The 15,712-nt window shown below is 35.9% G+C and overlaps 1 protein-coding gene and 1 pseudogene across 1 annotated transcript in view; both read right to left on the bottom strand.

Moving 5' to 3' along the window:
- The window catches only part of PSMD14 (proteasome 26S subunit, non-ATPase 14), a 103,144-nt gene that overhangs the window by 45,909 nt on the left and 41,523 nt on the right, over window positions 1–15,712 (bottom strand). The window contains exon 4 of the mRNA XM_047772738.1: window positions 145–216. Coding sequence (XP_047628694.1) covers window positions 145–216 — 72 coding nt within the window. The remainder of the gene's footprint in view (window positions 1–144; window positions 217–15,712) is intronic.
- Window positions 1,234–1,690, bottom strand: LOC125123230 (60S ribosomal protein L26-like; annotated as a pseudogene).

Here is a 15,712-nt window from a genome sequence, read left to right as displayed (position 1 = left end):
GCGTTTCACTGGAAACATACTCTATAGATGTACCTAAAACAACAGCTTATGTATGAGAGGATTAACGTGAAAACTATTACAAACTAAAAGATACAGTGCAAGCAGCAGAGCTCTCTAAAACAAGTATTTACATTCAATACTTACTTTCAACAGTGCCAGGGAAGAGATATAGACTTGTTCTGCTGTGTCCACAGCAGGAGCATCTGTAGGTGGCCCCTAGAAATAAGTATAAATCATATATAAATACACGGAATTTATGAATTTAAAATTAAAAGTTACATTTATTTAAACACGATCATCTTAAAAGCCTTTAGGGAAAATATGTTAAGTATCCTTTAATTCACTTACAACACGAATAATCAAACCAAGCTAGAAAATATCAAACCTGCAGAAAACATCAAACTTAGGCAAGTGTCCAGTGGATATAATGCTTGAATCTTGCAGCAATGCTAATTTACCTCCACTACAAAACAGCTACAATGCGCCAATTAGCCATGTTTTTTATCTCAGTGTGAATGTAAACTGCTGTTGGACTAGTATGATTAACTGAACGTCCAACACAAACAGTAAATTCTCTGAGCTTGATTTTCAGCTAAGGCCAGCACGTATGTAGATTAGGGCTGAGGGATCTCTGTAGAAAGGAGGGTATGGGAGGGTGAAGGGGAGGAGTGGTGGGGAGAGAAGACTTTTAATCCCTAGGTGAAAGAGCTGTGAACAACATATTCTGCACTTCACCTGATGAAGTTGTTCCCCTCTCCTACACAACATCAAATTTATCCAACTGCCCCAGATGTGAACAAACTGGTTGAGAATGGTGTATGTAACATAAAATGCTTCCAAATCCTGATAGCTATCTTTAAAACAAATATTTCTATCAGTCTTATTATATCTTAAGAAGATACCATGTTTTTCCTTACCATGTTTTTCCCTAAGGATTCTACCTTCTTCATCAAAAGCACCAAACCTCTTTTGACTGTTAACATGCGTTGCACAAAGAAACCTACATATAGTGCTTACCCTCAAGAAGACTATGATCTTGTAATGCTTCCCCAGTCAGTGCCTACAGAAAATTTCTTGTTTTATAATACTGGACAGTCTGGGAAACTAAAATGAGATATGACTTATAACTGCCAAGTCCTGTTTTGCTTAAAGTTCCCTTTCCTTTTTTTTTTTTCTCATTTTAACAGTTTTTAATGAAAGTTTTACAAAAGATTATTTTATTTCTGCACCTTCTCAATCATTTCTTCCTTATATTTGCCCTTTTACTTTCCAATTGGTGTGACTTGGCTTTATGTTGGAGGATCTTTTTGCATTCTTTGTCCAGTTTTAGTCTAGTGAAAACCACCTTGCTGGGGTGAATGCCCACATGGATGGTTGTACCATTAGCCTTCTCCCACTATACTTGTTCAATGTAGGTGAAATATTTCTTCCTGTAAACCTGGACTACTTTGCCAATTTGCTGCCCCTTTGTAGTGCCCTTGTGCAACCTAAAGTTCATTATCCTTTCAGGTGGGAATGGATGGAACATTGCACATCTGTCTCAGCTCTTTAGAAAGAGAAGACATAATCTTCCTGTGAATGTGCGCTGAAATGCCTTCTAAGGTTCTTGCTTCGATCAGGAGTCCCAAAGAGACTGAACTTCATTCTGGCTGCTGGCACTTCGGCAATGACCTTAAAAGGGAAGCGCTAAAATTCCCTTTCCTTAACATAACAGTATTACAAATTACATAATGAACATGTTAGTTATTTAAATTGTAAGTCAATACTCTATCTCATTTTTATCAATATGCTTACTTCTAAAATTAAACAACGCTTTACTTATTACCTTTCACATGTATAGGTCTGTATGTACTCTTGTCTTCTTAGATACTAAATTTGTAATTCTTTTTTTATTTAAAAGCTCATAATATTTACTGAAAGTATTAAGTATAAAAAGTTCTAGAAAAAAATTTTCTCTAAATATAAGAATCACGTACATCAGGGACTTGGAGAATAGACTTGTGCTTGCCCAGGGGGAGAGGGAGGGAGTGGGAGCTTGGGGTCAACAGATGCAAACTATTGCTCATGGAAAGGATTTACAATGAGATCCTGCTGTGTAGCACTGAGAACTATGTCTAGATATTTACAACACAGCATGACAATGGGAGAAAAAATTATGTATACATGTATGTGTAACTGGGTCCCCATGCTGTACAGTGGGAAAAAAAAAAAGTGCGTTGGGGGAAATAACAATAAAAAATAAATTAAAAAAAAAAGAATCACATACAAACATTATCTCCATTTCCTTATATACAGAGTGGTGAGAAAAAGAAAATCCCTCAAATTATATTTTTAATAATAAATGCCAGATAATAAATTTTTAAAATAACTAAATTCTTCATCCATTATCACCTAATGCAGATTTACCGCTTACCTTTCAAAACTATGTGAAAATTCCAAAGTAAGCTAAGTGCTATCATGACAAAACATTTATTGAGGTTGTCATGTAAAACATGATAAATTTGTTAATAATACTAATTTTATTCATCAAAGAAAGTTTAAGAAAAAAGAGGGGACACTTGTAAATTAATTGTCGTGAGAGGTTTGGGAGGAAATAATACTTTCTGGTCAGGATAAGGAACACTGTATCCATAAAAATTATTTCCTGAGTAATTGCAACTTAAAAAATGCCTATGACAATAGAGGGAACCTACCTCAACATAATACAGGCAATATATAACAAACCCAGAGCTAACGTCATTCTCAGTGGTGAAAAGCTGAAAGAATTCCCACGGAGATCAGGAACAAGACAAGGATGTCTGCTCTTGCCACTACTATTCAACATAGTTTTAGAAGTCCTAGCCATGACAATAAGAGAAGTAAAAGAAATAAAAGGAATACAAATCGGGAAGGAAGAAGTAAAATGATCACTATTTGCAGATGACATGATACTATACTAAGAGAATCCCTAAAGACTTTATCAGAAAACTGTTAGAGCTCATCAATGAATTTGGCAAAGTTGCAGGGTACAAAATACACAGAAATCAACTGCATTTCTATATACTAACAATGAAAGATCAGAAAGAGAAATTAGGGAAACAATCCCATTTACCATTGCATCAAAAAGAATAAAATACTTAAAAATAAACCTACCTAAATATACAAAAGGTTTGTACTCTGAAAATTATAAGACACTGATGAAAGAAATCAAAGATGACACAAACAGCTGGAAAAGCATACCATGCTCTTGGATTGGAAGAGTCAATATTATCAAAATGACTATACTACCCAAGGCAATCTACAGATTCAATGCAATCCCTATCAAATTACCAAGGACATTTTTCATGGAACTTGAACAAAATATTTTAAAGTTTGTCTGGAAGCACAAAAGACCCAGAATAGCCAAAGACATCCTGAAAAAGAAAAATGAAGCTAGAAGAATCAGGCTCCCTGACTTCAGATTATACTACAAAGCAACAATCATCAAAACCACATGGTACTGTCACAAAGGCAGAAATATAGATCAGTGGAACAGGATAGAAAGCCCAGAATTAAACCCACACACCTATAGCCAACTAATCTATGACAAAGGAGGTAAGGATATACAATGGAGAAAAGACAGCCCCTTCAATAAGTGGTGCTGGGAAAACTGGATAGCCGCATGGAAAAGAATGAAATTAGCACACTTCCTAACACCATACACAAAAATAAATTCAAAATGAATTAAAGACCAGATACTCTAAAACTCTTAAAGGAAAACCTAGGCCAAACACTCTCCAACATAAATGACAGCAACATCTTCTCAGACCCTTCTCCTAGAGTAATGACAATAAAAACAAAATTAAACAAATGGGACTTAATTAAACTTAAAAGTTTCTGCACAACAAAGGAAACCCTAAACAAAACAAAAAGACAAGCCACAGAATGGGAGAAAATATTTGCAAATGAAGCAACTGACAAGGGATTCATCTGCAAAATTTATAAACACCTCCTACTGCTCAATACCAAAAAAACAAACAACCCCATCAAAAAAAGGGCAGAGGATATAAACAGATGATTCTCCAACAAAGGCATAAGATGGCCAAAAAAACACATGAAAAGATGTTCAACATCACTCGTTGTTAGAGAAATGTAAATCAAAACCACTATGAGGTACCACCTTACAACAGCCAGAATAGCCACCATCAAAAAGTCTACAAACAGTAAGTGTTGGAGACGGTGTGAACAAAAGGGAACCCTATTATACTGTTGGTGGGAATGTAATTGGGTGCAACCACTATGGAAAACAGTATGGAGGTTCCTCAGAAAACTAAAAATAGAACTACCATTTGATCCAGCAATCCCACTCCTGGGCATCTACCCAGAGAAAACCATGACTCAAAAAGATACATGTACTCCAATGTTCACTGCAGCACTCTTTTCAATAGCCAAGACATGGAAACAACCTAAATGTCCATCGACAGAGGAATGGATCAAGAAGATGTTGTACATATACACAATAGAATATTACTCAGCCATTAAAAGGAAAGAAATAACGGCATTTTTAGCAACATGAATGGACTTAGAGATTATCGTGCTAAGTGAAGTCAGCCATACAATGAGACACCAACATCCAATGCTTTCACTGACATGTGGAATCTGAAAAAAGGACACAATGAACTTCTTTGCAGAACAGATACTGACTCACAGACTTTGAAAAACTTATGGTTTCCAAATGAGACAGGTTGAGGGGTAAGAGGATGCACTGAGGGTTTGGGATGGAAATGCTGTAAAACTGGGTTGTGATGATCATTGTGTAACTATAAATGTAAAAAAATTCATTGAGTTATAAAAAAATTAAAAATGCCTATGACAAAGAATTTAAAACTGGAGGCTATCGTTTTTAATATAGGCTTTGTCGACTTTCCAGAAAATAATTATTAAGAAAGAAAAAAAATAGGGAAATAAAACAGTATACCATCACCAAAATACATTGCTGACAAAGTTCAAAAACTATTTCTGCCATCAATAAAAGAAGAAATATTCCATTTTACTCAACATTATATATATCCTATACTGGAGTTTCTGCCATGGCACAGTAGGTTGAGAATCTGGTTATCTTTGTGGTGGCGCCAGTTCAATCCCCAGGCTGGGACAGTGGGTTAAAGGTCTCACATTGCCACATCTGTGGCTTGGATTCAATTCTTGGCCTGGGAACATCTATATGCCTCCTGTGAGACAAGGAAGGAAGGAAGGGGAGGAGGGAAAGGAAGGACGGGAGGGAGGGAGGGAGGGAGGAAGGAAGGAAGGAAGGAAAAGAAGAAGAAGAAGAAACATATATATATAGATAGATAGATATACAGATATCTTGTACTTGTCAAAATGCTGGCACATAGTAAGAACTCATTACGTATTGGTTGAAAAAAAAAAAAAGAATGAACAAGTTGAGGTAGTACAGGGCAAAGGAACAGAACAAAAAAATACCCACTAGTTAGCTGGGAGAGAGAACAAGGATATATAAAGATCCTTAGCTCCTCTTTCACTATGTTTTGGTTCAGAAACATACTAAAGAAAACCAAGAAGCTGGTTTCTCTATGGGTTTCTCTATGGGTGTTTTTTGAGACAGCAGTCAGTGATATTTCGTGTTGTCCCACTCACTCCATTACTGTTTCTTGATCTAATCAGAACAAATTCCCCAGAAAAACAACTTGGCAAGAAGTAGAGAATGGTTTATAGCAGTGAACTACATCACAAAGATGGGGGAGAAAAGGTAATCCGTGTAAAACACTGTCTATGGGACAGATATTAATGACCTCTGGTAGCAGTGAATACGTTATCATTTTTCTATCATCATGCTTATCTGTTCAGAACAGCACACAACCAGGCAATGAAGGTGAAGAAAACCCCAACAAAGGCCCTGGAAACTGAGGTAGGATAGTTATGTAAGAGCCTATATAGCTATAATCAAGGATGACCCAAGTTGAGAAAAACGTGGAGCCATGGACAATTTAGGTACATTGCATTTTGGCACACATTCTGGTCATTCAAAGAGAGGAAAGTCATTTAAAAATAGGTATCATAATAATAAAATTCTAGAAAACTATTTGGAATCAGTAGAATAGAAGACATAGAATCAAACATATTCTATTTTAGTTACCACTACAGAATTGAACATATTCTATTTTAACTTTTCTAACTGTTAAATACAGAAAACATTTAAAACTAAATTTCTCCATATCACATTATCACTACCTGGACAGATTAATGATTTACATTTTAAAAAAATCAGGAATTTCCGTTGTGGCTCAGTGGTTAACGAATCAGACTAGGAACCGTGAGGGTGCAGGTTCAATCCCTGGCCTTGCTCAGTGGGTTAAGGATCTGGCGTTGCTGTGAGCTGTGGTGTAGGTTGAGATGTGGCTCGGATCCTGCATTGCTGCGGCTCTGGCATAGGCCGGTGGCTACAGCTCTGATTAGACCCCTAGCCTGGGAACTTCCATGTGCTGCAGGAGCAGCCCTAGAAAAGGCAAAAAAAGACAAAAAGAAAAAAAATTAAAACAAAAAAAATTTAAAAAATCAAACCATAACCAAAAGCATGATAAAAATACTGGTGAAGGGAACACTTCCTAATTCATTCTATAAGGCCAGCATTACCCTGATACCCAAACCAAAGACACTAAAAATGAAAAAAATTACAGACCAGTATCTCCTATAAATATTGGTACAAATATCCTCTACAAAACATTATCAAACAGAACTCAGCAGCATATTCAACAGGCTATCTATACATAAGACCAAGTGGGATAAAAACCTGCAATTCAGGGATGGTTCAACATACAAAACTGACCAACATGGGAGTTACCTTGTGGCACAGCAAGTTAACGACCTTGAAATATCACTGAAGCGGCTTGGGTCACTGCTGTGGCATGGGTTTGATTCCTGGTCTGAGAAAGTTTATATGCTGTGGGCACTGCCTCCCTGCCCCCACCTCCAAAAAGCTTGTCAAAAACTGACCAATGTAATACACTACATTAACAAAATGAAAGGAAAAATCATCTCCCTGATGCATCTCAACTGATGCAGAAAAAACTTCTAAAAAAATTCAACACCCTTTCATGATAAGTACTCAATAAACTAGGTATAGAAGACAATATTTCAATATCATAAAAGCCGTATATGAAAAGCCCACAGTGAATATAATGTCCCCATTGGTGAAAGACTAAGCACTTCCTCTAAGAGGAGGAACAAGGCAAGGATGCCTGCTTTCACCACTTCTATTCAACACAGTACTGGAAGTTCTATCCAGAGAAATTAGGCAACAAAAAGAAATAAAAGGCACCCAACTAGAAAGGAAAAAGTAAAATTATCTCCATTTGCAGATGACATGATCTTATACATAGAAAATCCTAAAGACTCCACCAAAAAAAAAAAAAAATTAGATCTAATAAGTGAATCTAGTAAAGTAGAATGATACAAAGTCAACTCAAAAAAACAATGCATTTCTATATAAAAATAATGAATGACCTGAAAAAAAATTACAAAAACAATTTCATTTATAATAGTATCAAAAGGAATAAAATACTTAGGAATTAAACTGACCAAGGAGACGAAAGATTTGTACAAAGAACACCACAAAATATTGCTGCAAGAAATTAAAGAAGGCATAAAGAAATATGGACTATTATTCAGTCTTAAAAAGAAAGGGAATTCTGCAGTATGCTACAACATGGATAAACCTTGAAGACATTATACTATGTGAAATAAGTCAATCAAAAAAGAAAAATACTGTATGATTCCATTTATATGATGAGGCACATAGAGCAGTCAAAATCATAAGAAGAAAATATAATGATAACTGCCAGGGACTGCAAGAAGGGGATTACAGAAAGCTACTATTTGTTGATGGATAATACTTCAGTTTAAATATAAATAAATAAATGGGAGTTCCCCTCGTGGCTCAGTGGCTCAGCAGAAATGAATCCATTAGGACATTAGGATGCAGGTTCCATCCCTGGCCTTGCTCAGTGGGCTAAGGATCAGGGGTTGCTGTGAGCTGTGGTGTCAGTTGAAGATGAGGCTCGGTTCTGGCATTGCTGGGGGTGTGGTGTAGGCCAGCAGCTACATTTCCAATTCAGCCCCTTGCCTGGGAATCTCCATATGCTGAGAGATAAAAACAAAAAATAAAAAATAAGCAAAATAAAACTAATCAACCCTTTTATTAATCAATCAATCAGATCTGGGTGAGGCAACATTCAAGGCACAAATCCAACTGGACGAAAAATATATATATATATATATATATAATTGACATTATAACCTAAAATTTCTGAATATAGGCATACCTTGGAGATATCATGAGTTCAATTCTAGACCACTGCAATAAAGTGAATATTGCAACATAGCAAGTCATATGAAATTTTTGGTTTCCTAGTGCATATACGTGTACACTACAATCTATTAAGTGTGCAATAGTATTATGTCTAAAAAAATGTACACACCTTAATTAAAAAATACTTATTGCTGGAGTTCTGGTCATGGCTCAGGGATAATGAACCTGACTAGTATCCATGAGGATGCGGGTTTGATCCCTGGCCTCACTCAGTGGGTTAAGGATCTGGCATTGCCATGAGCTGCAGCATAGATCACAGACATGGCTTAGATTCCATGTTGCTGTGGCTGTGGTTAAGGCCTGCAGCTGCAGCTCTGATTCGACCCCTAGCCTGGGAACTTTCATAGGCTGCGGTGCAGCCCTGAAGGACAAAAACAAACAGTTTGTTTATGCCAAAAAAAAAAAAAAAAAAAAGCTAACCATCATCTGAGCCTTCAGTGAATAATATTCTTTTTGCTGGTAGAGGGTATGAAATACTGAGAATTACGAAAGCATGACAGAGACATTGAGCTGATGCTATTAGAAAAAGGGCACCAATAGACTTGTTCAATGCAGTGTTGCCACAAATCTTCAATTAAAAAAAACAAAACAAAACATGGAGTTCCCGGTCGTGGCTCAGTGGAAATGAATTTGACTTGCATTTATGAGGACGCAGGTTCGATCCCTAGCCTCATTCAGTGGGTTAAGGATCAGGCGCTGCTGTGAGCTGTGGTGTAGGTCACAGACGCAACTTGGATCCAGCAATGCTGTGGCTGTGGCATAGGCCAGTGGCTACAGCTCCAATTCAACCCCTAGCCTGGGAGCCTCCATATGCCTCAGGTGCAGCCCTAAAAAAGACCAAAAAAACAAAAAAACAAAAAAAAACCCCAAAACCAACAACACAATTATCTGCAAAGCACAATAAAGTGAAGTTCAATAAAGCGAGGTATACCTGTACTAAAAAAGTTTTTAAAAACCTGAAAAAATTGTTGCCTGATCAATGACAAAAAGTCAATACACAAGTTAGCAGATACTAAAGTCTTAATGGAAACATGGACAAAGAACATAATGCAACTAATTACGTAAGAAATAATGAAATAACATATGAAAAATGTTCATCCTCACTAGCTGACCCCTTTTAATTAAGAAATGCCAATTAACACATTAAGACGTTGTTGTTGTTGTTTTCCTATCAAACGAGCTTTACAATGCCCAATTTTGGAGTAGGTATGATAAAAGAGACACTCTCAGCACTGTTGGTGGAAATGTGAATTAGTATAATTTATCAGAAAAGCAACTGAGAAATGTATATCAAGAGCCTTACAATTGCACAAACTTTTTAACCTGCTTTTGCACTCCTATAAATTAAGTAAATAAACAGAGATGTTTGCATGAACCAGAACATTCATGATAGTTCTTTTAATAATGCAGATAAACCTAAAAACAAAAGAACAACTAATAATTTAAAAATACTATTGAAAGCTTCTGTCTCAGAGATCTCCAATGGCTCTAGCCATCTTAATCAGCAATATTACCTTAAAAGTACCCTAGCCAGCTGCTATACTGAATACTGAAGGAACTCTCTCCTAATTTAAAAAAAAAGCTAACAGAAAGGAGTTTGGTTGCCATGTACACTCACGTGGAGGTAGATTTCTCCCCTTTCCTGGAGGCTATGCTAACAAACAGAGGTAAATTAGGAACTAACCTCTAAAACAACCACATAAACTTCAATATTTACCAATGCAAGTGTTTCAGAACACTGAAAGTCTTTTATTGGTTGGCTCTTGACTATATGTAACAGATTTCACTTCAGAGTTCTTCACACTCAGAATCTGAGCTACCAGTACAGGAAAGTTGCTTAAAATGACATATAGGAAATGTTCGAAAGACCTTGATGAAGCTTGGAAAAGACTTAAGGTACAAAACAGCTATCTTCATATACATGAAAAGCTGTCAGACAAAGTTCAGGCTAATAGCTCTCAAAGTGCAATCCTGAAACCAGACACATCGGCATCACCTGGGAATCTGTTATAAATGCACAGTCCTACTGAGTCAGAAATTCTGGGGGAAGAGCCCAGAAATCTGGGTTTTTAGAAAGTCTTCCAGGTAATTCTGATGCTTGCTAAAATCTGTGAGCCACTGATTTAGACTACATAGTTTGCAGAACTATGGACTAATGGAATGAAGCTATGGGAAGACTGAATTTGGGTTCAATATAAGAAAAACCTTTTATTGGTCAAAGCTATCTAAAGAAGAGTTTAAGTTAATGAGTTCCCTATAATTTGAGTTATTCAAATGTAAAAGTGGTTCAAATTGGTAAAAATGTTACAGAAGGAGCTCAAACATTTAATAACTGATATAGATCAGGTGGTATTTTGGGGTTTCCTACAAACTTAGTAATATTACCAATCATCATATTGTTTCCCAAGGAAGACATCTCAAATTCAGTATCTTCGAAAATCAAACTCACGTTTCTCTACAAACTAAACTTAATAACTTATAATTATCTTGGGTCTCAAACTAGAAACCTAGGCAAAATTTTTGTTGACTCTCCTTCAGTCTTTGTATTTAATACATCAGCAAGTTTTATCAATTACTTCTTTTTCTGCATTAGGACAAAGATTTTTTTTTTAAGTATTCATTTTGGGGGAAAAAATTTCAAGAAAATACCATCTATAGAGTTCACTTCTACTTAAGGAGGTTTGCATATACTGTATTTTTTTTTTTTTGTCTTTTTGCCTTTTTTCTAGGGCCGCTCCCACAGCATATGGAGGTTCCCAGGCTAGGGGTCCAATCAGAGCTGTAGCCGCTGGCCTACGCCAGAGCCAGAGCAACAAAGGATCTGAGCCAGCAACGCGGGATCTGAGCTGCGTCTGAGACCTACACCACAGCTCATGGCAATGCCAGATCCTTAACCCACTGAGCAAAGTCCAGGGATCGAACCCGCAACCCCATGGTTCCTAGTTGGATTCGTTAACCACTGAGCCATGACAGGAACTTCGGAATATTCTTTCTACCTCCCAAATTTGTTGCATGATAGAATATTAAAGGCTCTAGGAAAAATCCTGGAGTAGAAAAAAAACTGTTTATTTTTGTTTAACCTGAAGTTTTCCGAATCATTCCATGGTCCACATGGTCTTCTCAGAGAAAAATCTGGAGTTTCTTTTACAGGCTCTGAAAAAATTTATCATTTTTTCAAACATAAAGGCAAAGATCAAGCCCACACTCCAAATAATACTTAAGTACCTACCATGTGCCCAGCACTATAGCTATATGGTTAAATGAAGGCTTCAAGAAGCTTAAAATGTAGTTAGAAAGACAGATGAAACATATACTGGCATAGATCATCAGGACCAAAACACAATTTCTGACTTCTAGAAATGTGCTCTTTCCACTACAGCATAGCATCCCATTTTCAAATGCCCAAATCTACTTTTATTCAGAAAGCTTAGTTCCTTTCCATTGTTTATAATTTTAGCATCATCTGCCACCTGAAGCCATTTCCTGTTAAAGAAAATGGAAATATGACTTGAGATGTTCTTTCTACCCCAAAGCAGTTAGTATGCCCACTGAGAACAGGGAACATGTCTGCACCTCCCTTTATTTTCTGAAATCTAGATGGGCACAGGGGCTTTGCAGAGGAAAGGCACTACTGAATTTACTTATAGTATGTACACTACTGTGAAAACAAAAATATGCCTTTTTATTAAAATACACCATAGGAGAAGTTCCCACTGTGGTACAGTGGGTTAAGAATCTGACTACAGCAGCTCGGGTTGCTACAGAAGTGCAGGTTCCATCTCTTTTTCCAGGAACTTCCAGCTGTGGGTGCAGCCATAAAAATGAAAGAAAAATAAAGATAAAAAATTTTAAAAATAAACATAAAAAATAAAATAAAATGTAGGACATTTAAGTCACACATAACATTTACGGCTTTTCAAATTAACTTTTTATTTATTTATTTTGTCTTTTTATGGCTGTACCCACAGCATATGGAGGTTCCCAGGCTAGCGGTCCAATCAGAGCTACAGCTGGCAGCCTACACCACAGCCACAGCAACGCTGGATTCGAGCTGCATCTTCAACCTACACCACAGCTTACAGCAATGTCTGATCCTTAACCCACGGAGCAAGGCCAGGGATCGAACCTGCATCTTCATGGATACTAGTCAGATTCATTTCCACTGAGCCACAGTGGGAACTGCTGCAGCTTTGTAAAAAGTCACAACATAAAAATGATAGAAAAATAATTAGGCAAGTACAGTTCACAAATATACCACCTTATTCAAATTGTGGTTGTATATACATAAGCACACAAAGTTATTTGAGTATTCTTTAATGTATTTTAAAGTACTGAGTAATCCAACTGAAGTGGCTCTGGTTGCTGCAGAGGTACAAGTTCCATCCCTGGCTCAGTGCAGTGAGTTAAAGGATCTGGCATTGCTGCAGATGTGGCATAGGTTGCATCTGTGGCCTGGGAACTTCTACGAACCACAGGTGCAGCCATAAAATAAAAATTAAAAAACGTGAGTAAATAAACACACACAACAACAAAAGGAGGACCACTAATTCATTACAGAAGCAGAGCCATCAAGTAAGAAGCTTCAATACTTGAGGTGTTAGATGGCTATATCCTAGGCAAATAAAGATACTGAGGTATATAGCTCTATAACTCAAGGGGGAAAAAAGTGTGGATCAGAATTCAAGGAGGAAAAATGCACAGAGTAAGAGCAGTCAGGATAATGAATCAGTAGTGGGCCCAGGGAGGGATTCCCAGGGTTAGGAGGTGCTACCAGGAAAACAGACAGGATGGGTTTTCATTCCTCACTCATAGAAAACTCCAAAATTCCTTCAATTACCCTTGCCCTCATGTCTCTTATTTACAATCCTATGACTTCAATGAGAAAAAAAAAATTCACAAGTAGAAACTAACACAAACTTTAGATTTAAATCAACTATTGTGAGGCTATGTTTATATTAAACTAAAATGGATATATGGTGATCACATATAATGACAAATTATACATGTTCCATTCATAGGATTAAAAAATCTGAATAAATATACAGAATTTGAAATACTTTAATTATTTTTCATTTATTGAGAATTTATTACATTTAAGAAACTAAGCTGAATGCTGAGTAAACTAAAAAACTACACAATGATATAAATCAAATGAAAGCCTGGCCCAAATATTTTTTGAATTTTAAACACTGGCTTAGGCTATTATTATAAAAAATAAATAATGAAGAAAATGTTTCTTTCTAGTGTTTAATCAACAGCCTAGCTCTAAAATTACCAACTTACATGGTATATAAATTATTCAAGTTAATAACTCTTTTGACCTTATAACAACTACTTTACCACTATAATAAACAAACAAAAAGTCATCATGGAACACAAAAAGTCATCATGGAACTTAAGCTCCAAGGTTCTTTATAAACAACTATTGAAATAATTGAAGGTAGTGTTATAACTAAAGTGGTATTAAGCAAAAGAAAAAGAAAATGAAAAACTAAAGAAAATTGGTCTGTATTTCACACACGAAACACACAGACCACTGACAACACATAACACCTGAATGTTCTACAACTTTATAGCCTACTAACTTAAATGAATGTTACAATTTGAAAATTAGAATACAATTTAAATATAGCTGTAAAAAAACATGGAACTAAACACACATACCTCTCATACAAACAAGAAATTGAAATAATTTTGCTACAAATTCTCAATACGCAAATTCTACAGGCAACTGTGAAATCAATTAAAGTTAAGTCTGACTCTTTAAGTCTGTTTAAAAGGAGTTAGGCAGGGGTGGGGTGGGGGGAAATCCATACCTTTAAATTGACTAAGAGTATCAGTCAGCTAACAGAACTGGAGGGTGAAAGAGACGAGCCATAGGCACAAGTGGTGTGACTGACCTTTATACATATGTGAAAATATACCCAACCAGTGATATAATATCTATTATGAACCCCACTAGGGCATCAAACTTACCTCTGTACAATGAGTTTTGATCTGTCGCAAAACAGAAATAATCATTCGGGTCCACAAATTTTAAATGCGGTTAAATTAAATGAGACATGGGATTTTTGTGTGTGTGTTTTGTGGGATTTCCCCCCCTCCCCGCCTATTTAGAAGGTTAAAATCTGATCCAGCATAAAAAGCTGTGACTTTTACTTGGGTAGCCCTTGTTGACTAAGTGTTAAAAAAAAAAAAAAAGACATTTGCCGTTATAACAGGATAAAAACTAACACCTCAAAGTGTTACCTACTCAGGCCTTTTAACAAATTTGTTAACACTATTAGTTATATTACTCCACCTTCTTCTTAGTGTGAACTGGTATCAATTATTTAGCCAATTTTATAATGCTATTAAAATACCTGCTGATTAAACATGAACCAAGTGTCACTTAAAAGAAATGTAAAATAAGTAGTATAACTGAACTACAATACTCCAAAAATATCTGAAGTTATCTTGGGAAACAAGCCATTTCAAAATTCATAAAAAAGTTTTTCTAGAATTAAAATATTACATGGACTTATTTATTTTTGTAACAGCTGTTTTAAGGTGTACATTTGGTCCTGCATTACAGAATTATTTTTATAGGTTTGTTAAAATATTTTTTAACAAAGAGAAAACAAACTATTAACAAATGAAGGTGACATTTTTGACAACAAAATAAAACCTAAACATGTAATATACTGAATCACTGACAGTACATATTTTTTAATTTATGGTATGCAATATAACCATTGACAAATTTTGTCAAAAAAATCTAAAAATTTGACGAAACTATCACCTTCAGTTTCCCCAATTAATAACCCCTTAAAAAAAAAAACAGAAAATAAGCAAATTCAAACATATACAAATAACTACCACTGTATTGTTTATCTCTTACCCAGCAAGGTAAGAAACAACCTTTTAATACTTTAATTTTGTGAGTATTAAACAACTAGTGTGAAAAACAAGCTGCATGTAAACTATTTCTATTGCCTGAGCTTCAATGACTAGCTGAGGCAACCTGTTATAGGAGGTGTTAATTGGCAATAGGAGTACAAGTCAGAAGCATGTTCCCCATCGTCCTAACCCAGCAAGGCTAGGTCATTAAAGTGGAAATGAATTCTTTCATGTCGACTTAACCCTTTCAATGCATGCTTTCAGCTGTTTTCTCTCAATTAATTTTAAAAACTTGTTACTTTTTAGAGTTAAAAAAAAATGTTCCAAAAAAAAAAAAAAAGATTCTTTGGCTGACAGTTCCAATGACTACATTATTCAGAAGAGAACAGAGCAAGTTAATTGCATTGTAATATTGCAACTCTCCCCTCTGAAAAACATATAAACTAACTGTATTTGCTTATTTTAACACTGAAAAAAGATACAGGA

This window comes from Phacochoerus africanus, chromosome 3 (genome assembly GCF_016906955.1).
Source record: "Phacochoerus africanus isolate WHEZ1 chromosome 3, ROS_Pafr_v1, whole genome shotgun sequence".
NCBI classification, from domain to species: Eukaryota; Metazoa; Chordata; class Mammalia; order Artiodactyla; family Suidae; genus Phacochoerus; species Phacochoerus africanus.
This window is presented reverse-complemented; position numbering and strand designations above follow the sequence as displayed.